This window comes from Columba livia, chromosome 10 (genome assembly GCF_036013475.1).
Source record: "Columba livia isolate bColLiv1 breed racing homer chromosome 10, bColLiv1.pat.W.v2, whole genome shotgun sequence".
NCBI lineage: Eukaryota > Metazoa > Chordata > Aves > Columbiformes > Columbidae > Columba > Columba livia.
The window spans coordinates 17,796,407-17,821,809 of record NC_088611.1 but is presented as its reverse complement, the minus strand read 5'-3'; the positions used below and the strand labels follow the sequence as shown (position 1 = coordinate 17,821,809).

The 25,403-nt window shown below is 51.9% G+C and overlaps 2 protein-coding genes and 2 long non-coding RNA genes across 14 annotated transcripts in view; 2 read left to right on the top strand and 2 right to left on the bottom strand.

The window, feature by feature from the left end:
* FAM107A (family with sequence similarity 107 member A) overlaps positions 1 to 16,746 on the bottom strand; it is a 29,383-nt gene extending 12,637 nt beyond the window's left edge. Inside the window, exons 1-2 of one of the 3 annotated variants that reach the window (XM_021294616.2) lie at positions 16,541 to 16,746; positions 5,148 to 5,211 (exon numbers count right to left, since the gene is read on the bottom strand). In XM_021294616.2, the coding sequence (XP_021150291.2) occupies positions 5,148 to 5,211; positions 16,541 to 16,564 (88 nt within the window). In that variant the 5' untranslated portion in view covers positions 16,565 to 16,746. Of the gene's footprint in view, positions 1 to 3,739; positions 4,329 to 5,147; positions 5,212 to 5,341; positions 5,359 to 16,540 lie in introns of those variants that run through there. The other 2 variants (XM_065075595.1, XM_005507557.4) reach the window with 2 other exon arrangements.
* LOC110362664 (uncharacterized) overlaps positions 1 to 19,747 on the top strand; it is a 34,207-nt gene extending 14,460 nt beyond the window's left edge. For 3 of the 4 annotated variants that reach the window (XR_010475137.1, XR_010475138.1, XR_010475135.1), the window contains 2 exons: positions 5,353 to 5,430; positions 7,577 to 19,747. This is a non-coding gene — a long non-coding RNA (uncharacterized LOC110362664). The remainder of the gene's footprint in view (positions 1 to 5,352; positions 5,431 to 7,576) is intronic. The other variant, XR_010475136.1, reaches the window with a different exon arrangement.
* FAM3D (FAM3 metabolism regulating signaling molecule D) lies at positions 19,573 to 25,367 on the bottom strand. 4 transcript variants are annotated; one of them, XM_005507592.3, is made up of 10 exons: positions 25,156 to 25,354; positions 24,338 to 24,405; positions 23,470 to 23,577; positions 23,141 to 23,161; positions 22,383 to 22,506; positions 22,065 to 22,123; positions 21,661 to 21,711; positions 20,266 to 20,350; positions 19,996 to 20,122; positions 19,573 to 19,781 (listed from the first exon to the last, which is right to left on the bottom strand). In XM_005507592.3, the coding sequence occupies exons 2-10, from the start codon at positions 24,348 to 24,350 to the stop codon at positions 19,692 to 19,694; spliced, it is 678 nt and encodes a 225-aa protein (XP_005507649.3). In that variant the 5' UTR covers positions 24,351 to 24,405; positions 25,156 to 25,354; the 3' UTR covers positions 19,573 to 19,691. The 4 variants fall into 4 exon arrangements, with proteins under 4 accessions (XP_005507649.3, XP_064931662.1, XP_064931661.1 ...); XM_065075589.1 differs by having other exon boundaries at positions 19,691 to 20,122; positions 25,156 to 25,367; XM_065075590.1 differs by lacking the exons at positions 23,141 to 23,161; positions 23,470 to 23,577; positions 24,338 to 24,405; positions 25,156 to 25,354 and having other exon boundaries at positions 22,383 to 23,044.
* The window catches only part of LOC110362666 (uncharacterized), a 28,028-nt gene continuing 25,710 nt past the window's right edge, over positions 23,086 to 25,403 (top strand). For all 3 annotated transcript variants that reach the window (XR_010475134.1, XR_010475130.1, XR_010475129.1), the window contains exon 1: positions 23,086 to 23,602. This is a non-coding gene — a long non-coding RNA (uncharacterized LOC110362666). The remainder of the gene's footprint in view (positions 23,603 to 25,403) is intronic.

Genomic DNA, 25,403 nt, shown 5'->3' with positions numbered 1-25,403 from the left:
CATTCTTCACAAGGGGAAAAAACAAGAGAAATTGGAAAGAAAACTAATCCATAGCTGTTGAGTTTAGAAAACTGTAGGGTGGAGGTCTGGGCTCCTACCTAGCACCTCTCAACTTGCAACTGTATAAAAGAAGGTGCAGCAAGAAACCATAGTTTGGCTGCTTTTTTGCAGGTTTTCCTGTGAAATGCCTTCTCCCCCTTGGCTTTTGTTTTGCAAGCTCTCCTTGGCGTCCTGCCCCTGGTGCGACCTGCTCGCCCTTCCCCTGCGCATCCCTCGGCCCTTTTCCACACCACCTGCAAAGTGAGTTTCTCTTCCCTTAGCCCTCTGCAGCACCCTGTCCCATGCAACGCTGCCGTGATGCTTCTCAGCATCCTTAACTCGCAAATCTGGTGTGCTGTCTTCTGCCACACGGGTCAGTGTTTAGCTTTAGCCGAAATCTATAAAGCAACCATAGTTCACAGTCTTTTATTTCTGCCGTCTGTGCTGTTTGAGAACTGACTTCCAACTAGAGTATCTCAGGAGAGGTTTGTCAATAAGGGCAGATGATGGCCAAAGTGCTTTTGTTAAAAATACTGTCTGGGCATCCCTTTCTGGGCAGAGGATGTGCCTTTGTGAAATGCCATCCCTGTAAAAACAGACAGAAGGCATTATTCTGGGAATGGGATGCAAGCTCAGAGGATGTTGCTACTTGTAATTCTGTGAAACCCTATTACTTGGTAGAAGAGATGAGGCTGCACAAAAACCTCAGGGTCAGAGCCCTGGATCTGGGTTTGTAAAAACACTGACCCAAGGGACTGTTTCCTGGGCAGAAATGATCACTTAAAAGTGTGGCTACAGGGAAGAACCTCTGGTTTTGTGGATGCTTGGGATTTATTAATGAATGTGTCTTTTTTTAAAGAACCAACAGATTAATGAAGGGATGCTGAAAGAAGCTTGTCATACACATACTACAAGTAAAGAGGTTGCAAAACCAACACATTCATTATGCGTCAGCAGAGCTACTTTAAAGCTATTTACAGAAGTAACCTGAGCCTGGGAAATAATGTGAGTTTCTGACACATTTAACTGCAATCCTGGGGACAGCCTTCCCTTTTCTGGGCTATGGTACCTAATGGCATTCACTCCCTGGGGAGCCCTCCTTCCCCCAGGATGAGGGATCATCCCTCACACCCCCCTCTTTGGGAACGCTGAGGGGAGCAGGTCTGTCCTTACACCCCCCAGGGGTTTGCATGTGCGTGGGATCTTTAAATCAGCTGCCGTTCCTTTTAAGCACTGGGACACGCACACTTCTACCTGTTAACCAGAAGTTAACTTTGTTTTTCATTTTAGAGCATGAACTTTCAGTCAATGCTGCTGAGGCAGTCTGTCTCCTAACAACACATTTCCACTCTCTGAAGTGGAGCTGGAGTTAAGCCCTACAGCTTTTCCCATGAGAGTGTAATGGGACAAGAGGTTGTGCTGTATGTTAAATCCTACAAAGAATGAAGCTGAAAGTTTGTCTCTAGTTTTGGATTCTTGAATTGATGGCATTTTTTAATTTGCATGATTTTCCTAGCATTAATTAATTGTATTTTAGAAACAGAGAATAGCTGGGGTTGGCATCATGGTGCAGAGAAGCAACTGCATGTTCGTCTCTGTGAGCCCCAAAGCTTTGTGGGCTGAGAGCAGCTTTGGAATGTGCAACTGCACTGCAGAGGGTCTGCCACCAGGAGGATGAGTGGTTTGACCTCAAAGGTGGGCACTTGCTTTTGGAAGACACTTGTTGTGTGATCAGTGGGTTCGGGGCAGGACAAGGCACCCAGATGCTGGCTTTAGCGGGTCGGATGTGGGTGCTGCCCGCTGAGGTGACTCACTGTGCCTGGGAGCCCTTTGGTGGGTGAGTCCCTGCAGCTGAGCCTGCAAAATGTGCCTTAGTGTCCCAACTAATCTGTGTGTTGCTGTTATCTGGCTGAGCCTGGGACAAAATATCTGTCATTCCTTCACATTAGCTTAATGACTGCTGTGGCTTACTGCCCTGGTGATGGATGATGATGTTAATAAGGATGATGATAGTAATAATAATGATAATAATGTGAGCCCTAAGACTGTCAGATGCTAATTGTTACCCACCCTGGGCAAGATGGTACCAGCTTCTACCCTCACAGTGATTTTGCCCTCTGGTTCCTGCCATGCCAGCAGCTCGGGAACATCTCATACCAATGCATCTGGCACATTCCCCCTTGCTTGTCACCAGGCGACCGTATCACCGATAAGTGATACGCGTGCTCCGGAAAGGAGGCAAAGAGCCTTTGTCTGCTTTTAATCTATAGTTTTAAATAATTAAGCAAGGCTAATTCTGGTATTTATAATGCAATAGAGTGAATGTAACTCGATGTGGCTGCTGTGGGAAGCAGTTCCCAGCTATTGGGTGGCAGCAGCAGGCAGGGATGCCCCAGGTCCCTTCGCCTTCACTCAGCCCTGGTGTTCAGGAATAAAACCCACGAGGTCACAGGGTTGGAAAGGAGAAAGAAAACCCTACTGGAAATGTAAAATGGGGCAGGGGGACAGGGCCGTGCAGCTCCTGGCACTGCTGCCACATCTCACCCCGGTCCCTGCCTCTTTGCCCAGCACATGCTGGGGCTGGGTCACCAGTGCAGTCCGAGCTCCCCACCAGTACAGCCAGTGCTCCCCGCCCGTACAGACAACGTTCTCCCACCAGTATAGCCAGTGCTCCTAGTCCTGCCCATGCTTGCTGAGCACCGTGCCAGCACTGCAGCCCATGGGACTGGGGTCCCCCATTTACTCCAGCATAGCACCCATGTGAGGGGGCACAGAGTGGGCACCAGCTCAGCTCACACACCAGCAGTTGCCATCACCCCGAATTTAAAGGACCTGGGATGTCACCCTGATCACCCGCTGAGCTTTGCACTCATCACATTTATTTGGAAGAGGGAAATCCCAGCAGGTTTGGGACTAGCTGAGCTGTCTGGTGTGTGGAAGTTACTGGTACCCTGTTTTGTGTTGGCTAATGCTGGAAATGCCTGCACAGTCAGGCAGCAGCAAGCTCCTCTCTGCCTGCAGGCAGGCAGGGTTGGGTGTGCTGGTTAATAATTTCATTTCATTACTTTGGACTGTGATAAGCAAAGATAACAAGGCTGGGATCCCATTCTGTAGCAATCACCAAGGGGTGTCAGCCCCGTGCCTTTTGCAAGTGGCATTTGGAGTGACTTGGTTAGTTTTGTTAAGCAATGACAGATGCTTAGCAATATTTCTTGATAATCGCAAACTTTTAATATCTCATCAAATATTTTCTCTGTGCATTTGCCTGCCTATGAATGAGACACGCATCAATCATTAATGAATGTTTTAAGGTAGCTCAAAGGTATTTTGTTGAATACAGGGAAAATCCTCCCGTGTTGATTTGCAGGGATTGTGTTATATTAACAAGTGCCCCCTGTCCAGCCCAATGCTTCTCCAAGAAGGTTTGAATCGCAACATGGGTTTGCTTACAGAATTTTTTGCAGGATATGGGTCTGTTTTGAAGGGCAGAAGCAGAAGGGCAGCTTTTCAGCCAGCTACTGAAGTATTAAAGTAACCTGATATCTCAAATAAAATTTAAAACAGGGTCCAAAGTCACCTGTGCGCAAACATGTATGCAGCGCAGACTAATCCCATGGAAGCTCAGCAGCCCGTCCCTGCAGGGGGGAGCTGGCAGAGTTGTGGGGATCCCCCGAGGCAGCTCAGGTGGTCCTGGACTTACCTGATTTCCGCAGCGTGGCCCTGGGGAGCCCGGGGGGCAGGTGCTGCCCTGTGCCCCATGACATGGGGCTGAGGCTGCTGCTTCTGCCCGGCTGTGCTCGCGCCTGCATGAGTTTTTGGCAGGGTCCAACGAAGCTGCCCGGCTCTTGTCAGGTCTCTCCAGCGGGAGCAGGGACAGAGGGTCACGTGGAGGTGGCCGCTGCACTGTCACTCCCTTCCTGTTGCTCTCGTCACCCCACGGGGACCCCAGCAAGTGTTGGAGCTCAGATGGCAGCAGCTGGTGGCTTTGCCTGCTCCTCGGTGCTGGTCCCAAAGGTCCCTCTGCTGCCCCGAAAACTTGCTGCCTTTGCTCTTCGCTGCCTGACGATGTTTTCCCAGGACAGAGGAACAAGCTAATTGTTTTTTCCTCCCAAAGCAAACAGCTCTGTGCATGCCCAGGTGCCCAGGCAGCCCACTCAGTGTGGCTGCTGCTGCCAGTGGAGAGGTTGTGTCCCTGCTCCACGGAGAATGATTTCTCCTAAGCGTGCCTTAAGCATGCTCCCAGAGAAATCAGATCGCCCCAGAGGAAACCGCACGCCCACTCTCTTTAGCAACCACTGCAACAGCCAAGCCCGGCACCAGGGCAACCGCTCGAGTTATCGTGATTATTCCCTGGCATGTTGCAACACCCCGTCATCTACCAACTGCTGCATGGTCCCAGGGGAACAGCTGCTGCACCTCATGGGTAAGGGCTGCAGGAGGTAGAAGCAGCCCCTGGGTGGGGGCCATGGGCATCCTGGTGGCACCAGGGCTGTGTGATGCTGCTGCATCGCTGCCCCAGGTCTCATCCTGCTGACATGCAGCCCCTGCCTGGATCGGACCCCTTGTCTCCATCCGTGCTGTGGCTGGATGTACCATGTTGGCCACCCCTGAATTACCACAGCCTGGGAATCCAGAGGCTGCAAAGCTGAAGGAGGAGTTTAACCACCTCAGCAGCTCTGGGATGGGCACTGTGGTCTGGCTCTGCCCAGGTCGCTCTTTGCCAGCCTGCAGATGCCCATAATTTTGGTCCCAGGAAGTGGACAGGAAACTACTTCCACCCCAAGAAAGGGGATAAGGGATGCTGTGGGGCATCACCAAGGTGCAGGTACCAGCCACATTCCTGCACCCATGGGTGCACACACCAGCGTGGCCACTTCCTGACCAGACGCTCCCGTCCCTGTGAAGGACTGCAGAAAGGGGCCAGGCTGCCGTAGCCACAGAGCTGCTTATTCACTTATGTCCACCTCTCCGCATTTTGCTCCTCTCTACATCCCAGGATTTTTTCCCCCCATCCCAGCCGTGTTTTCCAGCCAAGGGCTCAGCAGCGCTGGGTGTGAGCAGACATCCCAGCCTCTCCCTCCCTGGGGAGCACAGGCTGCTGGACTCACCCGAGCCACCGCTCCTGGGCTTCCCACCGCCACCTGGACACTTGGGCTGAAGGGAATATTCTTTCTGGAAGAAAAGAGAGAGAAATGGGAAAGGACTGCACAGGTATTGTTCTGCTACAGGAGATGAAATGTAGGAAGAGTTGCTGGTCATTTGCTGCTGTTATTAAAACTTATTAATTTATATATTTTTTTACCTCCTGACCAGGAGCTGTTGAATTTAACTGACACGGAGTTTCAAGTGCAGGAGGTGAGAGGCAGGCTGGTCTGCATTCCCCTGTGCCTGGTATGTGTGTACGTGTACTTGTGTGTGCATGGTCAGCCCAGCCCCATCAGACGTGGGTTAGACACAGGCAGGGTTTGAAGGTCCAATACAGCTTTTGCCCCTAGACCAAGGCTGTGGTGGAGGAAGGGGCTTTAAGTGGGGAGGCTGTGCAGTTTGTTTGCTCAAACTGCAACCTGCCTTGCAGTCCACATGTGCCCTGTGAGCTTTTCATGGCTGTGCAGATTCTCCTCACATCACCTGTGGCTCCATAGCCTGTCTAATCGCATGCTCCTAAAAACCATTTGGCTCAATGCAGCATCTCGGCGTGCATCAAGAATAGTGTGGCCAGCAGGACCAAGGCAGTGACTGTCTCCCTGTACTTGGCACTGGTGACAACCCACCTTGAATACAGTGTTCAGTTTTGGGCCCCTCACAAGAAATCCCTTGAGGTGCTGGAGCGAGTTCAGAGAAGGGAACGGAGCTGGTGAAGGGTCTGGAGCACAAGTGTGATGGAAGCAGCTCAGGAACCTGGGGGGTTCAGCTGGAGAACAGGAGCTGAGGGAAGACCTTCTCGCTCTCTACAACTGCCTGAAAGGAGGTTGTAGCATGGACGGTGTTGGTCTCTTCTCCCAAGTAACAAGTGATAGGACAAGAGGAAATGGCCTCAAGTTGTGCCAGGGGAGGTTTAAATTGGATATTAGGAAAATTTTTTCACTGAAAGGGTTGTCAGGTATTGGAACAAGCTGCCCAGGGCAGTGGAGTCACCATCCCTAGAGTGGATTAAAGGACCCACAGATGAGGTCTTTAGGGACATGGTTTAGTGCTAGAGGTAGGTTACGCTTGGACTCGATGATCCTGAGGATCTCTTCCAACCAAAATGATTCTATGATTCTGTTCTATGATTTCTTGGGACTTGGACTCTGCCCAGCTGAGGAAGTGATGTGGTATTTTCATTCAATGTATAAGTAAAGAGAAGATAATGCTGTGCTGATTGTGCCCCAGAGTGTCACTGATAGGTAGCTGTCCGGTTAATTAGTGAATGCCGAAGGAGGAAGGTGGCTCTGGGGGAGCCCACAGCTGGGTCCTCGTTACTGGGGCTGTATATTAGATAGACTTTCAGTCGTTGAGTTACTTTGCTAGCGATGTTAGGTGCTGGCTGCTGTTGGTCTAGCCAATTGCTGCGGCATCAGGAGCTTTCTTGTGTGGACACATCTCCCGTGTATTAAAAAGCCCCAGACAAGTCAAGTGAGTACCCAACACACACACTGGCTTTTCCGTGGTTGTGTAACGCAGCCAGCCTGACATGAACACAATGACAGTGAGATAACGCCGCCGCCAAGACGGGCTCACTGTCTGTCCGGCCGCAGCGCCAAGGAGCCTGATACAAGCTGTGAATTACTGAGCAGACAGCTTGCCTGGCCCTGCCTGTATCTTTATTAAATCTCACTCTCAGCATGGGGTCGGGAGTGCAGCATTGCTGTCAGTTGTGTCCAGACTCCTGATCCTCAGACAAAATTCTGGCCCCGCTGAAGTTGCCCAGACTCGAAGGCAGACAACGTTTCACCTCCTGCTGCAGGGAGGTCCTGGAGGCTGGTTAAACATTTCCTCCGCTGGGTTAATGTAAGATGTTGGCTGTAATGGTGAGGACCAGCCCTCCCTCCTGCTCCCTGTCCCCCTGCACACACTGTGCAATCCCACTACAACCTGAGTTGTGCTTGTTGCACCGTGGCGGTGACCTTGGTGGTGGCAAAGCCAAGGACATGTAGGTTGTTCAAAGCGGTGCCTTGTCCCTGATACCCCGTCACCTCCATGGCACGGGATGGCTGGAAACACACTCCTGCTAATCTCCACTCCAGCTATTAGTGTGTTTGCAGAGCAGGATGCCTTCTCACACCTCCCCAGCTCATGGACGGGAGTTAATGATTGCTCAAATGACAGAGACTTTAACTTGCTCCCCATGGGACAAAAGGGGGACAGGACTCTGTCCCCGACCCTGCTGTGCAGGGGGTCAGGTACTGCAGGAGTCAGAGGGCTTTGTTTGTCACAGTGAGGGCTCAGATGGGGAGGGTGTTTTGCAGTAAATGGGTGGAAAATGCCTGCATCTACCCAGGACTAAGAAGTGCTAACAAAATCTAGCATCAGACAGTAACACTGTGCCCCTCTGCAGGTGAGCGAGACAGATGCACGTGGGGTGGGCGGATGAAGGAGGAGCTGCCCCAAGCCCACCCGGTGCTTCCATCCATGGTAGCAGCAGCCCCGGCCAGGGAATTTCTTCAGCAAGAGAAGGAGGATCCTGGAAACACGGCTGATGGGAGCAGGTACCACTTCCAACCCACAGGCCAGCTCCTGCCTGGGATCCCCAGCCTGCTGTGACCATCTCAGTGGGGACACCTACCACTTCAGCTGGAATTAGCTATTAAGTGGGGTTAAATGCAACAAAGCAACATAAAGTATGAATAGTAAGTAGTCTCATGTACTTTTACTGTTCTATGTTACTCCCAGATATCCTGGGCATCATTATACCCCAGCAGGACTGTTCCTGGTCCTGACTGATGCACAGCAAAGAACTCCTCCAGCAAATGTCTGGAGGCAGTTTTGCAGGTGTAGGCTGCTTTGAAACACCGGGTCTAAGCAGGAATCCTCCTCCGCAGCTCCCTGCTTGGGATTGCAATGCTCCAACCGCAGCTTAAAGCCAGGCTCTCTGTATAAACCATTAATCAGTGTTACTTGTCCTACACGTGGGCGCTCTAATATTTACTTGCAGCAAAATTGATACCTGGGAATTTTGGCACATTTCTGCTTTGATGCAAGCCGTTAGGGAAACAAGCCATCAGCGTGGTCAGAGTGCGAGCCACGGGAAGGGCGAGGAGGATGGCTTCAGGCAGGTTCAGATCAATACAGATGCCATTAAGGAGGTGTATCTTAGCATCTGTACTGCACTATAGCCAAGTCTGAGCCAATAAATTAGGCAAGGAATAGCTGCAATCAGATTATGATTATGAAGAGGTATTAAAGTGGGCAAAATGCCACCCAGCTTGAGAGCTGATGTGAATCTCTCACAGACCTGGTTTTGGGAGGGAAGCACCATTAGCAGGGTTGGAAATTGCCCAGCCTATTTGGGAGCAGATGGGCTCAGAGAAAGGTATTTTGTCCGGAACGTTGGTGTTCAATGAATGAACGCATCCATTGACTAAAATAAGTCTTATTGCTTAACCCAGAGGCTTTGAAAGAAGTTGTCGTGACCCAGAACAAGGCATTGATGGCTGGCAGATTGAAGCCAGCATTTCTGTGTGGGATGAAGCCACAAAACATGCAATTTAGAGGTCAGCCAAACTGTACTCTACCACTGCTTTCAAATAGCCTCAGATACCCTCTTGCTGCTCCTGCTGCTCTGTATGAAAATGTCTCTTACATGCTCCTGGATGCTGAGATGTTGTCTAAGCTGTTGCCTAAATCTCCTCTGTTACTGCTGAATTCTGGTCTATCTGTGCTCATTTGCAGCAGCTGGGACTGATCCAGAGACATCAGTGAAATCATCCACTGGAAGAAACTTTTGAGGATTAGTAAGACCTTTTCCCATCTGTGATGTAAATGCACAAAAATCTGTCAGCTCGATTGTTCTGCTGCAAAGTCTTGCCATGTGAGGTGTTGAGGCTTATTTGATCCAGCAAGCTGGTGCACATGTTTGTCGAGATGACACCATTTTCTTGTTAAGGAGAAACACAAAAAAAATCACCAGCATGCCCCAACACCTAATATCACTGCTAGTTCCCTGCTGGCCTTGGCCAGAGGAAGTGCTCCAGTTTAGATGAATTCCCAAAATTTCTTGAGGGTTAGGAAAGACAATATAACAATGCTCGCCCTCCCTTCCCAGTGGTGGTCACAACATCGCTGCTGTTGGAGCCGTGGCAAGAAACTGTGTGTTTATCTCTCTGGGTTCGGGAGGGTTACTCTGCGGCAGGGAGCTTGACTGTGCACATTCCTCCGCTCCCAGCTCATTATGGGACACTGTTATTTTGGCAGGTTTTGCAATCGGGACTGGCAGGCACCCAGGAGTCGGTGTCAAAGCACATCCCAGCGCTCCTGAGCCAGCAGCTATGAAATCTGCTGTTGCAGTGCTGCCCTTGTCATGGGAAGGGTCTCAGCAGGGGGACAGCAGCAGGTGGCACCTGGCTGAACCCCCCATTGGCCCCTCTGAACCCCCAGGGCACCCCGTGCTTGCTCCAGCGTGGTGCCCAACCCCTTTGCTCCCTGTCCCAGTCTGCCCAGTGCTCTGCTGCCCTTGCCCAGCCCTCCATACCCTGCTGCCCACGGCTGAGCAGGTTTTTCAAGCAAAGCTGTGAGCTTGTGTTACTCCTGGTCCCTGGCCGCAACCACGGCTCATTTCCCTATCATATTGCATAGGGCTTTAAGAAAATATCAAGTTATTGGTGTAACATTTCATGACCAGTCTTTTGACCTCCATGAATCTGCAGCATTTCTTGGGATAAGGTGGAGCTGAAGGTAGATGCTCGTGGCCATTCTCAGGAGGATCACCAGCAGCCTTGGGGATTTTGTGGCTGCTCTCAGAAGGGTGATGAGCAGCCTTGGGGATTTTTTGACAACAGCAGTTAGTAAATTTAGGCTTGCAGAAAGAGGCTGGGATCTCTCGGTCTGGGTACAGGGCCAGGCTCATGTTACTGAAGCTCCTCTTGGGGAGCACCAGCCAGGTGGCCACTTTGCTGCCTAGTCAAGTGGAAAATTGCAAATGCTTCAAATAGCACTTGGTGTTATTTTATTCATAAAGAAAACACAATTTGACACAGATGAGTGCCGCGCTGACCTCTGCCTGTCTTCGCCCATTCTCCTCCCAAGTCCTCCCAGCAGGGCTGGCCCCAGAAGGCAAGACCAGCCCTCCTGCAGCCTTGAAAACTGGCAAATCAAGCCCAATTTCACAGCCTGCCCAGAAAGAAGAGCAGAAAGAGCTAAAGCAGGGAAGCAGCAGCATGGGAACAGGAGCTCAGCAGAGCCACCAGCCCTGGGGCAGGGACCCCACTGAACTCCCTGCCGAGACCAGAGCAAATGCTGCTGCATGGGGCGCTGGCTGCTGGGGAGATGGAGCGTGACGCACCCGACCTTAGCCGAAAATTTCCTGCAGATTAATGACAGCAATCAGTGAGGGGGCTCAGCCCTGCGGCAGCCAGCACACAAGGCTCATTTGTCAGCATTCAAGCTGACTGCGAAGCCCAACGTCCCATGGCTAAGGGCACAGGGAGGCTCTTGGCAGCTCTATAGCACAAACCAGAGCAGCACATCCATCCATTGGCATGGTGCTGCTGAACCTGCTGTTCTCCTGTGGTCCTAAGGAAATCCTTGCCTGCGGTTCAGTGCTTTTTAATCTCATCCCTTGCAACGTGCAGAGCACATAACACTGCTGTCTGCCAGGGCAGAGCTGAATTCTCACCCTTCAACCTGTTGGCAATACTTGCATTGCCCACCTCAATGTTGTTGGCACCAGTTAAGTTGTTGCTATGGATAAACCAATTTTCACCTGTCTCAGGAGATTGTTTTTGCCCTGTACTGTAAGTGTGGTGGCACTGAGGATACCAAAGACTGCTGTGCTATTTCTGGAAATGCTGCTGACTGCATGGGAAGAGCATCAGTCACTGGTACAAAAGGGCTCCAGCAGTTTTGGAGAGAATTGCTGTCATGCTGCAAAGAGACCATTAAGATACCCTGAAGTGCCTTGAAGAATAGTGTTTTTCAAAAATGGAGGCTTATGCCACATGAAAAATGGGGACAATATTTATTTCTGGCTGCTTCAGCACAAAGTCAGCTGTCTAGGGAGCCAGGACAGGTATCACAGCAGGGTGCTGGCAGCTGGTTTTGCACCGTGAAGGATGCAACATGGGGGCAGCTGATCCAGTGCAGCTGCAGAAGCAGCAGTGCAGGGTGGGGAAGGCAGACCCTTCAACTGGGGCAGCTGTGTGCCAATTAGTTCCCTGCCTGCACTGAGCCCATATAAATCCTCCCCGGACAAAAATGCCAGCCTTTCTGGAGTGGGTTATATTAGGTGTTGGAGCTGGTTTACTTGTGCTGTCTGGGAATTTAGGCTGAAGAGGTAAGGAATAAAGCTGAGATCTCTTTCCAGGAGTTAGAGCAACTTACTGTAACAAGCTTGACTTCTGGAGGCTGGGATGCTACAGAGTTTTTAATATTATCTTAAAAAAACCTCAAGCCTATGAAAGTCTGGAGCAGTGCATCTGTTTAATCAGATTTCCCAAATGTCACCACCTATGAGACTTCAGAGGGTTGAAAAAGGAAAGAAGAGGCAGGATAAAGTAATCTTAGAGGGCTTCTGTGGAGGTCTGGGGACCAGCCCTGGCCCAGCTCTCTGCTCTGGGCTGTGCTGTGTCAGAAGAGAGGGCTTAGAGGTGTTTGCTGTGTCAAGAGCCTGAGATGTTGTTTTCTGGGCATGTGTTACCCAGAAATGGGCTTTTCATCAGTGATCTCCCCACTCTCACAAGGCACTTATGGACTTGCACGATGTGCAAAGTCATCAGCTCTTGTTCCTGGCCCTCTGAACCAAGGCTTGTTGCAGGCAGCACGTGGCAAACCCTTCTCCCCAACAGCGCAATGCTTCAGGACACCGAAATGTTGCAGTTCCCAGTTGCCATCTGATTTTTGGATTTGCTCCTGGAGCCAGTACCGCCAAACAACTGATGGCATTCAGTGGCTGTCGGTGGGACTTGTTCTGTTCGTGGGCCTTGGCACTCACAGCTCCTCTTGCTGAAAGCAAAGTGGCAGCCCTAGCCAGTGAGTGGGGACAGCCACTGCTCCAGCGGGCAGGGTCCCTCGAGGGCTTTTGTGCTGGCTGGGCACAAGGATGCTTTGATAGAGCTCACATGGACACCAGCTGCTGGCTTTCTGAAATAGGGAGAGCCACGAAAATCCCGCTGTGCGTGCTGGTCTGGTGGGCACAATGGAGCTCTGCCTCTAAGGGCTGTGTCCCTGTGATGTTCCCTCTTGCACGAGGGGCTGCTGGACCACGGAACCTGTCCTGAGTTCACAAGCTGATGCATTTCATGCCTCTTTCTCTTGCTACAGTTAAGCTTTTCTGTTCCCTCTGGGAGCGATTTGGGCCTCGTTTGTCTCGTTTGTCATCTTGGTTTTGAAGCAGTTTCAATTCCAGATGCTGCCCATGCTGGTAACTGCAGGGAAGGTACTGGTGATAGCAGGTCCCAGGACCACATCCTTCAGCCTCATGTGATCCGTGTCCCCATACCAGGATAGCCACAGTGCTGGTCCCTTCATGGCAGTTTCTTCCCTGTGCTCTGCTTCTCTGGCATGGAACAGCCATTTTCTCATGATGAACCTCTCCTCTGCAAGTCACCAACACAGCTCCTCTTGTTCTGCTTACTGTCACCTGTGCTTTCCAAAACAAGGGCCTGGGATTTTTTTGTAGCCTGGATAAGAGTTTCTAAGTTCTTGAATGGCAAAAACCAGCTTTATGGTCAATCTGGATCTTTCATTTAACAATATAGATTAAAAAAAAATCCCTCTAGATGTTGCCTTGGCATTTTGGAGCTCTGCTCCCCATTGGACCATGGTTTTCACAGCCAGCACTAGTCAAGAGAAAAGACAGTGCTGAGCATGGTGGATGCTGCTTTAGCTGGAGTCACCCTGAATGTGTAGGCTTGGTGCTGGGGTGATTCCAAGCAGGATACGTGCATGTGGAGCTGAACTGTCAGGGTTAGTCCCATGAGAGGGATGTCTGGTTTGGGATTTCACCTGTGTGGGGGGATCTGGGGAAGTGAGTCCCTTGCTCGATGTTAAGTGATTCTGGGAAAATCACTGCTGCTTCCTGCCTCCTTGAGGATGGGTGGAAAATCCATAGAATCACAACTTTTATATTTTACTCTCTCCCTGTACTGTGAGAGCAGCAAACAGATGCCTTTAAAAACTGAGATCATTCTCATGACAGCCAAGATAACTGAGTTCTACAGAGAAGTTTAGTAGGAGTATGACCCTGTTATCATGAGCCCAGAGCTGGTGGAAGGGCAGTGGCACTTATCTACCTGTTTGAGAGCCTCCTCCTGCTAACAACAGAATTATTTCCCCTCCCACCCTTTTGTAGAGGAATATTTTGGGACTTGTTCTTTATTCTGGAGCTGAAGTGTTGATTTTTGTAGCCTTCACCTCTGTTATTGTGTGAATAATGCGTGTGATTGCTGAAAAGAGAACTCTATGAAGTGCAGCTCAGTGTGTTGGTGGAGCAGGTTGGCAGAAGCCAAAGTTGATTGGAAATAGGGGCAGCTGAGGTACACGGTGCATGTCGTGGGCCACCTCCCCTTTGCCCTGAAGAGAAGGGTGGATGACGGAGCAGTAAGTGCATCATCCCATGGGAGCTGGGACACAGGCACTTCTCTGGCCGGGCTGTGGGGATGCCCTCATAAGTGGGGTGAGTTGTGTCCGTGGGGAAATCCCACCAGCAGCTCCCAAAAACGCCGGTCCTCTCCTTCTGCAACGCTCAGATGAAGGAGTTTTAAAGGATGCTCTCAAAGCCCCAGTTTTCGGCATGGTCAGCCAGGTACTGTGGTTTGCCTGGACAAGCGGAGCCTCTCCCTGGCACTGGCGTGCTGCCTGTTGTTGTTTTAAATGAACTGCAGAGCAAAGCTCCTCACTGGGCAGTGAGGCTAATCTCAGCTCATCTGACATTAGTGTAAACTGACACTCTTGGGAATTTGGGGACAGAAAACTTTCCCTGGGGAAGCGGCTGCTATGCAAACCCTGTCTTGAGAAACAGGGGAGAAAAGCAGCGGAGAGGTGCAGGTGCCTGGAAACAGCCCCTTCCTTTATTGGAGGGTCTGGAGTATCTGCCCTGCCACCCTGGGAGCTGCTGCTGGGGAGGCTGCGCTTGCAGGGCTATTTGAAGGCAGTTTGCTGTGGTTAGAGGGATGTTAGCCTAATCAGCACCAGCTCTGCAACACCCCTAAACCAGCCCCTGTCGAGTCCTTGCCTCACAGCAAAGGGTGTCCTGGAAGGGGACGGTGTCCTGCTGGAGCCCTGCTGTTTGCTTGTACCCATGGGACACGGTGATACCAGAACAGGTTTTTTTTGGGAGCAGCTGCAGCCTTTGAAAGTAGAAATGTCCTTGGAGCCACGCTGGCAGCCTTTCCGGCCCCTTTTGTTGTGGAGCTGGGGATTGCCTTGCACTCCACAATCCACTACTGTAATCCCCTTGGAGTGCTGCTCTGGTCTAAGTTTAAAAGGGGTGCAGCCGAGACTGCTAATGCAGGCAGCACTGGCGAGGGGTGCTGAGCCTTCCTCGTGCTCTGTGTTCCCGTGCGGGTCCCCTCTGGGCTGTAGCTGGTGGATGGGTCGTGCTGGCAGAGCCCTTGATGTGACTGTGCCCTGAGTAGGCTGGTTTTACATTGGTTAGGGGAAACAGAGCTCTTCTGCTCATCACTTAGACCTGACCTGGTACTCGGGGAGGGCTGGAGCCTGCTGTTCATGCCCACTCTGGCAATGCAGCAGAAGGAGCTGCCTTGTTTCCATCCCCCATCACCTTCAGTCACAGGGTACAGCACCGACCCAGCAGCTGCCACAGATGTCCCTGCTGGTTGACAGACGTGTGGTGGCACAAGCTCTTGTCAACCTAGGCAATGTTTGGGAGGCTGTGACAGGAATGAAATCTCTGACTTTTTGATGCCAATTAAGGTAAAACTGTCTTGGAGCTTTTTTGGGGCTGCCAGCAAGCCAAGGGTGAGCTGGCGCAATGGGAGAGTCCGAGCTCCCAGGAGTGTTTCAAAGCCACTCAGTGCTGGGCTGTGGTGGAATTGTGGTGTTTTGGAAAGGGGGAGCAATGGGGAGATCTGTCCAAAAACCATCCGGTTTGGGGGTCGAGAGGCTGTCATAGATTGCATTGAATGCAGCAGGGCTGAACTGCTTGGCGCTGAGCCAAGCTTGACCTAACCAGCTTATTTCCTTGCTTTCAGTAATGCCCGTGCACATGTGCCAAAGCCTGAAGGTCACAGCCACGTGAGGAATGGTCTGGGCATTAACTGTGGTCAGAATGTGGCTCCTCCCAAGTTTGCCATCATATTCCTGAGCCCCGGGAATGCCACATCCCCCCAGCCTGGCTGCAGCCCCCCTGTGTGCCTTGGATGGGTGCAGGAGAAACTGAGGCTGGCTGGGAGCAGCACCTCCTGTGCCTGGCACTTCTCTGAGGTCCAGAAAAACAGGTAGATGTTTGCTCATCCCATGTCAGCCCCAGTTGCCCTCCTGGCTGTCAGCAGCTGCCAGCAGGTGGCTTTTTTGTGTGTTTCCCCTGTACCAGTGTCTAGCTCTGGTTTTGGAAGAAAGCCATGCTCTGCTGAGCATGCAGGGTCCCTCTTGGTGTAAACAGTCGCAGTTGTCCCTGTTGCAAGAGAAGTTACTGACCTAGTGTGGTACACAAGCGCATTTCTCTTGGAGATCTGGGAGGCAAGTTCCAGAAGTCTAATAGCAGATCAGGGCATCCCAGCCAAATAGTGGTGATGCATCTCTAGGCACTGATGTCATCAGACGTGAAGACAAAATGACATCTAACAGAATCCTCAGCACAACCCTCTCTAGCCACCTCTGGGTGGCTCTGACTCCGTAAAACCCCGTTTCCTTTTGGAGCTGTTTGGGTGCTCTCCTTGGGTGATTTGGAGGAGAGGGAGATGCGTGTGGGTGCCATGGGACCTGGCCCAGCTCCTCCCCATCCCAGGAAGGAGCTGGCAGAAATTCACAAGCCACGGAATACTTGGGGCTCATTCTGCACCACATCTGTGGGAGACATCCCACAGGCTGCTGGACATGCTCAGAGCAAGCCTGATGTTTCTCCCCAGAAAGCCAAACTTTGCCTATCCTAGTGCAATGCTCTCACCCCTGCCTTGCTGTCCTGAAAGCCCTGGCAGGCCCAGATGCTGAGCCCATCAGGTGGAATTACTTAATCTGTCACTGATGAGTGACAGACGCACCCGGGAGCAGGTCACTTCTCTCTAATCCCTTGCTGCCATCACCTGCCTTAACACGCATGGGGCAAAACAAACAACATGTGAGCAGATGGCGCCTTGTCCATCATCCCACCACCACTTCAGCAGCCCCCAAAATACAGCCCCCTTACCTTTTTCCCGTGAGCTGCCCCCATGGTCTGACGTGTTGGCTGTGCCCTGCGCACTTGGGGTGAGGGACTGGCTGGCTGCCCGTGGTCACCGTCCCCGTTACTCCTGGGGGGATGTGTGGCTGTGCAGCTCTCGGCCCCTCCGCAGCTGCTGCGGGGAGATGTGGGTGAAATTCAGCCTGTCTGCAGCAGGGTCGGGCGGGAAATCTTGCTTTTCCTCCCTTCTCCCAGCACGTGGAGAACTCATTTTCTTCGTGCACCTAACGTCTGGCTCGCACCCAGGCTCTGCCCAGGCACAAAGGCAGCTTTCATGCTGTGGATGCCCGGTTTCTAAGCCGGGATCTGTATTTTGAGAGGCTGTGGAAGATTACAGTAATTGCACTTGACAGGGCAAGATGTCACAGGACGCGGATTCGCCCGGCTGCGGGGCCCCGGCACCCGTCGGTCCTTGCCGGTGGCATCCTTCCTAGCTGCTCCTTGGGTGCTTTGCCGAAATAAATCCATACCACCAAAATAAAGGAGGATTATCCCTCTGCTGCCCGTCCACATCCTGGCTCTTGGCTCTTCTTGCAGCACTGGATTTTGCAAACTTTGTTCCTGCAAGTGCCCTGGGCTGCCCGTTTGCTGCTGGAGCCCACCAAGACCCCCGGTGAGCCCAGGGTACCCTGAGTTGTGTCCTGGGAGGCTGGGCAGGTCAGGGCTTGTGTTTGCTGAAGTCTTGGGGGATGTGGCACCGTGATAACCAGCCAGGTAGGTGCCTGTGTCTGCACTAATACAGCTTTCAAAATGCCAGGGCACTAAAAAAACCTCATTTGGGGATTGCTGTCCCCGCACCCACCACCCTTTTCAGATCTTTTTTAAAAAATTAGCAGGTTAAATTTGACTCCTGAAGCCTTATCTATACCCCTGCCTCCCAGATTCTGGACTTTTGAAAATCTTCCATTTATTTCTCAGGACACTGTGACTTTGGCAGGAATGGCTCCTCAAAACACTGGCTGATGATTAAGGTGCCATAGGAGTGGCACTTTTCGCTCTCCCTATTTATTGAAAATAGTGGTGTACCTTAGTAACTGCTCAGCGATAGATTCAAAGCTAGTTTTAACTGTCTGTAGCGTGCTGAAACATAAGTTTTCTTTGTTTTGGCTTTCAACCAGATTTCTAACGTGCATTGCAAAGGGCCAGGCTGAAAGGTGCCGGGTGTTTTCCGGGCTGTAGCCGATGCCGTGCGCTGGTTTACCCCATGCAGCCGCCTTTCCAGCTCTTAGGCTGTTTTCAGTTTGGCTTACAAGTGAATCTAGATCCTCTGAGGGGGCTTAAAATAGTTGGCATATTTATGCTGGCAGTGCAGCAGGGCTGGGTGATGTGAGGGCTGTTGTGTCTGTTGTGTTGGGTTATTTCTCGCTGCCATGGGCTGGGATGATTCAGCGCTCAGGATTAACCGCTGCTGTTGCAGCGGATTTAGGGATCGATTTATGGCAGAGGCTTCCCTCGGCGTGGTCAGGTGCACGTTTAGAGCGCAGGAGGATAAGCCGGGATAAAATACTACGGCTATTGAGGGATTCCTCTGTGATGGCCATTTGGGAGTTTTATTTCAGTTTTGCTTTTGGAAGTTTTTACAGATGTTGCACAATTTATCTTGGGATTTTTCCTTCTTTAGGGGAAACTGGTTGCCTTGTTGGTTTTGGATGGTCGTGCCGGGTTTTGGATCCAGGGTTTCATCCCTAAGGTGGCCGGTGCAGGACAGGTTGTGTCTCTTCCTGGCCTTATCCTGCCAACATTCCCCACTTCTGCTCCCCTGGGGTGACCTGTGGGCTCAGACAACCAATGTGAACTGTCTGTTAGAAGCTGTGCTGGGGCAAACTCTGCTGTTAAGAGGCAGAAAAGGCTGTGCAGAAGTGCCCCGTGTTGCCCTGCTCCAGCAGAAATGCTTCAGCCTCACGTTCTGCAAAACTGCTGGTCTGCTTTGAAGAATGAGGAAAATACTGATACAATCATAGGAAATTAAAGTCTGTATATGATGCAAATTTGTCCCTGTCCATGATGACAGATAAGCCTGGGCCATTGCTCACACGCTTTATCAGATCTCAGCAGTGCTCGTGCTTGGGGAGGCTTTGGGCACAGACGGGTGAATACACCCAGACACGAGTTGGTGGCAGATGCTCCCCCAGGACCTCCTCGACATTGGGCAGCAGGATGGGAACCATCCTGGAAGGAGGTCTGCGGGGCTTTGCTGGCCTGCTTTTGGGCAGGAATCTCTCCTGTTCCACAGGGTCGGCCAGCAGTGTTGGGGTACAGCTCCCCGAGCAAAGTGGCTGTGGGGGTGCCAGCTCTGGTGTATTGTATCCCTCCAGGGTGATGCTGGCTCCAGCTCTCCTGGTAAAAGGCTCCCACCTATCGGTTGTGCTGCACAATTTCAGCTGCCTGAGAAACCTGCACATCCATCCCTCCTCCCTTTTTGCTGGCCAAAGTCGGATTGGCGCATCCCTGGTGTTATCACAACCTTTGGGGGACCTGTCGTGGGGGCTTAAACTCTGATTTAAGCCAGGAAGGATGCAATTGGGTGGGGGAAATGCTTTGGTCTGTGAATATTACCCTGCATTGCTGCAAACCATCCCTGTGGCCACCGGGCCTTATTGTGGCTGTAGGAGACAGTGTGTGCGGGGGTGACAAGAGATCCAGGGGGAACCCACCAAGGTCTGAGCATCCCCAGGGATGACCTTACCCTGTGCCATGTGGGGAGGGGAGCAGCTGTGTGCGGTGCTGTGGTGATGGTGATACCTGGCTGGTGGCAGAGGACATGGCAATGTCCAGGAAAAGCCGGGATTATGCTTGAAAATGGAAGCGAGAAGGTAGTGTCTTATAATAGATATCTTATTTAAGAAATCCGAAAAACCTCCTACAAAGTTTTTGGTTTGAAGACAGAAAAAATAGCCCAAATTTGACCCATAGATGAGGACAACTCGGCTCAAACCTGGCCAGGTGTTTGCTCGGGCTCTACGGGTGCTTGTACAGCCCTTCTCCAAGCCCTGTGCAGCCCCTGCTGTGACACGGCTGGTCCCTGGAGTGAACAGCTGCTGCTGGGCTGGGGTCCCTGCGGTGGGGCTGGGGTCCCTGTGAGACTGGTCTCGCCTTCATGGCAGACTGGGACTTGATGTTAATCCATCTTCCTGGGGACACAGCCTTCCATCTCCAGCATCTCAGGCCAGCCCTCATATTTATTTGTTCTCTGATTATTTTTGATGTGCTGCAGGAAAAAAGAAAAAAGAGATAAATGAACGAGGAGGTTGGCGGCACAGTGCAAATTTGCAAGACGTGGCAAAACTTGCAGCTTGGCTCGATGTGGGGGGATAACGCTGCTGGCCCATGTCTTCTGCAGAAAGGCACGTGAGATGTGGCTCAGGAGGTGCTATGGAGAAGCTGGGAGCCTCTGGAGCTGGTGGCAGTGCAGGGCCATGTACCTCTTCAAAGGGGCTCTTGTTATTCAGCCCTTTTGCTCCCAAAAAGACCCAGTTGTCACGGAAGCCCAGCTTGTTCACGTGGCTGCTGCCCAGCCCCACAAAATGTGCCCGTACTTTGTCATTCATCCTGAAAGAGGGTAAGAAGGTGTCAGTGTGGTTGCAGATGGCTGTCCCCTCCTGTCCCCTCTCTGCTGCTGGCAGCAGCACCTGCAGCTCCCCCCAGCTGTGGGTTTTTGGGGAGCCAGGTGTTGTTCCCAGGGCCAGACTCACTTTGTGGCAGCATCATCGTAGCTGGCTGTCAGCACCATGGTGCCATACTTGATCTCTTGGAGGAAGGTGTCCAATTGTTTAATGTCTAGGGGAGAAGAGCAATTAAAGGAAGAAAAGGGGATTAAGCAGCTGTGTGGCTGCTGGGGAATCTCCTCTGGGTTGGTGAGAAACATCCTGGTGCCAGCCTGGATTTGGGGTCACAGGCTTGGGGAAGGATGTGGCTCCCAGGTGCTGCGTTCCCCATTTTGTATTCCCACCTGGGGTCTCCCACAGCACCCAGGGCTGGGGCTTTCCCCCTGCTAGTACAACTGCAAAGGGGAATTCGATCCTAAAGTTTGCTGGGAAATCCACTTATGTGAATTTACTTCCCACCACAAGAAATTAACCCACTTGGCCGCAGAGCTGCCTGCCCTGCCATCCTGCCTGTGGCTGGATTGCTGGAATTATTCCTCATTCTGCATCCAAGGGATGTTTGAGTCCAATGCCCCATCTAGCGGCACAGGAGCTGACTGCTGTCTCTTCCAGGTGCCTCTCCCACCGCACATCTCGCTCACAAACTCAGCCGGAAATCTCACGATATTGCTGTTTCTCCTTAAAACTCCAGAGTTACCGAGAACAGTTGGCAAACCCAAAAGGAAAAAGGGTGATTGATCCATGGGGATCACCCTACAGGGGTGATTTTAGCATGTGATTTTGAGTATTCCTGCCAAAACTCTGCAGAGTTTTGGTAACAGATTTGCAACCATGGTGGGACTTGCAGCATCCTGCAAGTCAGCGCGAGCCGGGTTGTGAGCAGACGCTGCCCCTGCTCAGGGCAGCTTCTTGCTGTTAGAAGATTGTTCGAAGCTGGCAGGCACAGGGACGTGGTCTTTGCTGCCACCAAGCTCTGCTCCCTGTGCCTGGCTGCACTGGGGCTGGGGGCCGCATCTCACCTGCCCTGCACCAGCGTCTGCTGTGCCCCAAGCTCCTCATTTATCCTCCTGCAAAAGGCAGGGAAACAAGCTGCTGCTCAGCCACCAGCAGCATTCAAAAACAGAGGTGAAAGCTGCAAAATCTCAGGATTAGTGTAACTACCTGATCTCAGAAAGTAGCCACTCTCAGGTCCCAAGTGCCCTGGATTATTTAGCTTAATGGAATTTTGTTTTTTTCAGGCTTTTACATGCACTTAAAATGCACAAATAGCCAACCTCGGATATGAATGCATTACAAGGGCTCCAGGCTCAAGGGCCTCAGGGAAAGCTGAGCTTTTCTCGCCCAGGCTGGCAACCCTGGTCAAAGTCCACTCAACTTTATCATTAAATACACGGCAGAGGAGCAGCCTAAATAGCCAGCAGGCAGCAGTGCCAGTGTAAGTCCTGGCTGGGAGCTGTGGAGCAGCAAAGGGACCGTGCTTACCTCCGGAGTACATGTCGAACGTACGCACTTTCAGGAGCTGCCCACTTGTTCCTAGAAGGTTAAAATTCGAAACAGAGCACAGTGAGTTTGCACTGGTGTGGCTCTAGGCTTTGCCAGACCACCAGCTTGGGGTTACCACCTCAAAATGCTTTGCTCGTCCCTCAGTGTGTCGTATTTGCTGTGACACTGAATGTGTTGCTCAGTGGAGCTCAGGAGTCATTGTGCATGAGCCAGGTGGGTTTGTTCCCATCCTCCTTGGCATTTCTTGCAACTGTAACTTTGTCTGATGTGCTTTTGGCTCAGTCACTGTGCCTGGAATGGGGTTCCTGGTGGCCTGTCCCCTCCCAGGAGCAGGAAGGGACCCCAGCCATGGGGACAGAGGGGTTAGTATCTGCTTGACTCACCGTTCACCAGTGCGATGTTCAGGCCTCGGCCAACGTTGTTTTTCACGCTGCTCATGAGGCTGGAAAGGAAAGTGGAGAGGACCAGTAAGTGCAGGGATGCCCTGGAGATACTGGTGCCAGTGAAACAGTGTGATTTGGCAAAGTGGCTGCAGACAGCAAAATATCTGCAGGAGTGGTAGCAAAGAAAACAATTTCCTTTTTTTTTTTTTCTTTTCTTTTAGCTACAAATGCCCTGTGATGGCCAGTATTGTGCTTGGCAGAGGCTAAACTCTCCCATTCAAGGCCAGGGCAGCCCCATCCCTCCAATGTGCTGCTTACACCACGTCATCGAAGCAGATGGAGGGTCCCACCACGTTTGCGGCACCACTGATGATCTTGAAGGCGAACTGGTTCTGGGGGCAGCTCTTCTGGTTCCCGCACTTGTGCCGGGGCGGCTGCTGGCCTGCGAGGGGGGAGCGGAGCTGCAAGCCATGGGGGGACACCGGCTGTGTCCAGGAGGGGCTGAGCAGGGCTGGTGCTGGGGCACGGTGCCCCATAACGTGACAACACCTGGACCAGCTTCTTGCATGAAGGAGGCTTGTCCTGGGGCTGGGACTGGCTTCTTGTTTGAGGTTTATGGTGCTGAGGCTGGGGTGGGTGGGATGAGCTGGCAGGTGCTGCTCTGGGTGTGAGCAGCGGGATGGCACGGCCATCAGAGGGGTGTGTGCCACAAATGTTCAGAGCTGGCGCTTGTTCAAGGCCATCCCTGGTGGCTTTTCTGCCCAGAGTTTCCCCATTCTTGGCCAGGGTAGGGACCTGTGCCACACTGCCTGGACAGGCCGGTGACCCTCTTCCTGCGGTAGCCTGTGGCCCAGGGCTGTTTCTGCTGGGGCAGGGGGATTGTTGAGGGTTTGTGCATTTGCAGAGCCCACCAAGGACATTGCTGCTGTGTGCAATAATGAAACTCCGTTGCATTTGGAAGGGTGGGACTTTGCCTTGGAAAAGGGGCTCTTGAGGGCACCTGTTGTGCTTCCACCATCACCCTCAGCCATGGAGCACTGTTGTGTGATGGAGATGAAGTTGAGAGCGGTACTCACTGCCGAGCTTGTTGGTGGCACCTGTGGGTACCAAGCAGGAGGATTAGACACCCAGAGAGATGCTGGCTCTTCCCCAAGGCAGGAGCAGCTGTTCAGGCACTATCTCTCCAAAACTGCTCCCCATGTCTGCAGGCACCCCCAGAGCCACCCGCCTTGGTGCAACTTCTCACCATGCTATCCCCAGTGGTCAGAACTGGTGGTTATAGCCTTGGCCAGGAACTGCAAGTACAAATGTTCATGGCAACTATATGCAGCTCTGGGGTCTGGCTCACAAAGGGGACACCCACCCCCTCCCTCCGGAGCCGGCTGGAGCCCTGCCGGTGTCTCACCGATCCAGCTCCGCAGGCTGATGGCTTTCCAGCTGCGGTCAAAGTACGTCTGCACGATGAACCATGTGCCCAGCAGCGTGACGAGCAGAACCACGGACCGGATCACGCCTGCGAGGGACGGGAGAGGAGCCAGGTGAGAGCAGAGGCAGGGTGGGTCAGGGACTGGAGCTTCCATCTGGCTTCTTGGGGACATGGTTTGTGTGTCCCCAGGTTACCAGGCACGGGGTGACAGCCAGGGCTTGGGTGGCATGGGAAGGCACCTTAATACTCTTCCTTCATCCTCTAAAAGGACTCTGATCTCTTAATTACTATCTCTTGAGCATGTGGTGATGCTCAGATAGGCATTACCCTGCTACTGGGAGCCCCTATTAATATTTCTCTCTGCATTAAAGTAAATCTGATAATTAGTCAGAAAGCTATGTAAATTCAAATATTTCTTACGTTCCCAGCACTGGGAAGGCTGCTGTCCCCCAATTAGTCACTAGCTACAGCTGAGCAGCTGCTAATACAAATGTGATTGGCATTTGGCTCTAAAGCAGGGCTCATCAGAGCAAAACGTTCCAGCCCTGCATGGAAAGAAAGTAGAAAAATACACTGATATTGCAGCTGAATGGCTCTTATGGAACCAGGAATGTCTCAATAGCCGTATCTTCCCAGCCGCAGAGGGTTTCATTGGGAAAAATACAACAGGCTGAAATCTACACAAATCTGTTAAAAACCTGATGCTTATACAAAGGCTTTTTGCCATGGCCCTGTCAGGGGAAAGTCAGGGTAGTTGGGCTGGGAAGGGGTCGTGTAAATGAGAGAGGAGCATAAAGAACTGTGGAAAAACAGACAGAGAAAAGTAAATTTCTGTCTCCCTCCTTACCTGACACCCGCATGGTGGTGGGGAGAGAAAGCACAACCAAGGGGGGTGGCCAAGGGTCACGAGTCACCCTGAGGAAGAAGGAAAATACCATAAAGTATACCTGTAACCCACCAACGCCAGGCAGATAGTTGAAAAAAATAATTGCTATGTTTAGCATATTTGCAACAACTAAGAAGTCACTGAAGGTGCATAAGTTCTGATCAGGCACATGTGCTCGGTCCCACCCTGATGTTGAAGTCCTGGCTCCCATACACTGGAGCAGGCTGCATGGATTGAGCTTGCTTTATTTTTAAGCCTCTGAACTCTTCACAGTGCCTCTCTGCTGTCCTGTGTGCTCCTGCTCATGTCCTTTTCTCAGTAACCCATCGCTCTTTTCTATTCTGCTGAAAGTGGTGAGCCCAAGGAACACATTTTTTGGTCAGGGCTTTGCTGCATTTCCTTCTGGAAAGATGCAAAGCAGGTTTCAAATATTAAGGACTGCAAAATGCTGTCTGAGGACAAGCTGCGATTTGGCCTTACCCGTTCAGAGGAACCTGCAAGAACAAGCTTGTCCTCCTTAAAATCAGAAAGCAAAGGGAGGGAGGGCAGCGCTGCTGAGCTGGGCAGAGCACTGCCAGATTTGGGGTGCCTGACTTAAGAACAGAAATGTTTCCCCTTGTCCAAATCCTGCAGTGTCTTCACTCATGCAGATGGGGAGTGGTTGTAGTTTGAAGTATGAACTATTTCCAACCCATCTGCCCACCTCCCTCCCACCGCTGCTGCCACGGGCACCTGCCACCCCCCGCACCGGGCTCCCAGGGCTGGGGACCCACTCCTACCTTTGGAATTCAGGGATGCAGCTCAGGGAACGTCCGTGCTGGAAACACCTCGGAGTCCTAAGGCGAATTGTCACCTGTGAGACATGTGCTCAGAGTTTAGCAGCCCAATGTTAAATAAAGCAGCCTTTTAGTGAGGCTTGGCATAAAAAATTCCTAGAAGAGCTACGCTGAGAGTTGCTTTTCCTGTTTGAAGGGTAAATAAGGAGCAGCCGGTTGTAAGCAGGGCTGGGCTGCAGGTTGATTTCAGG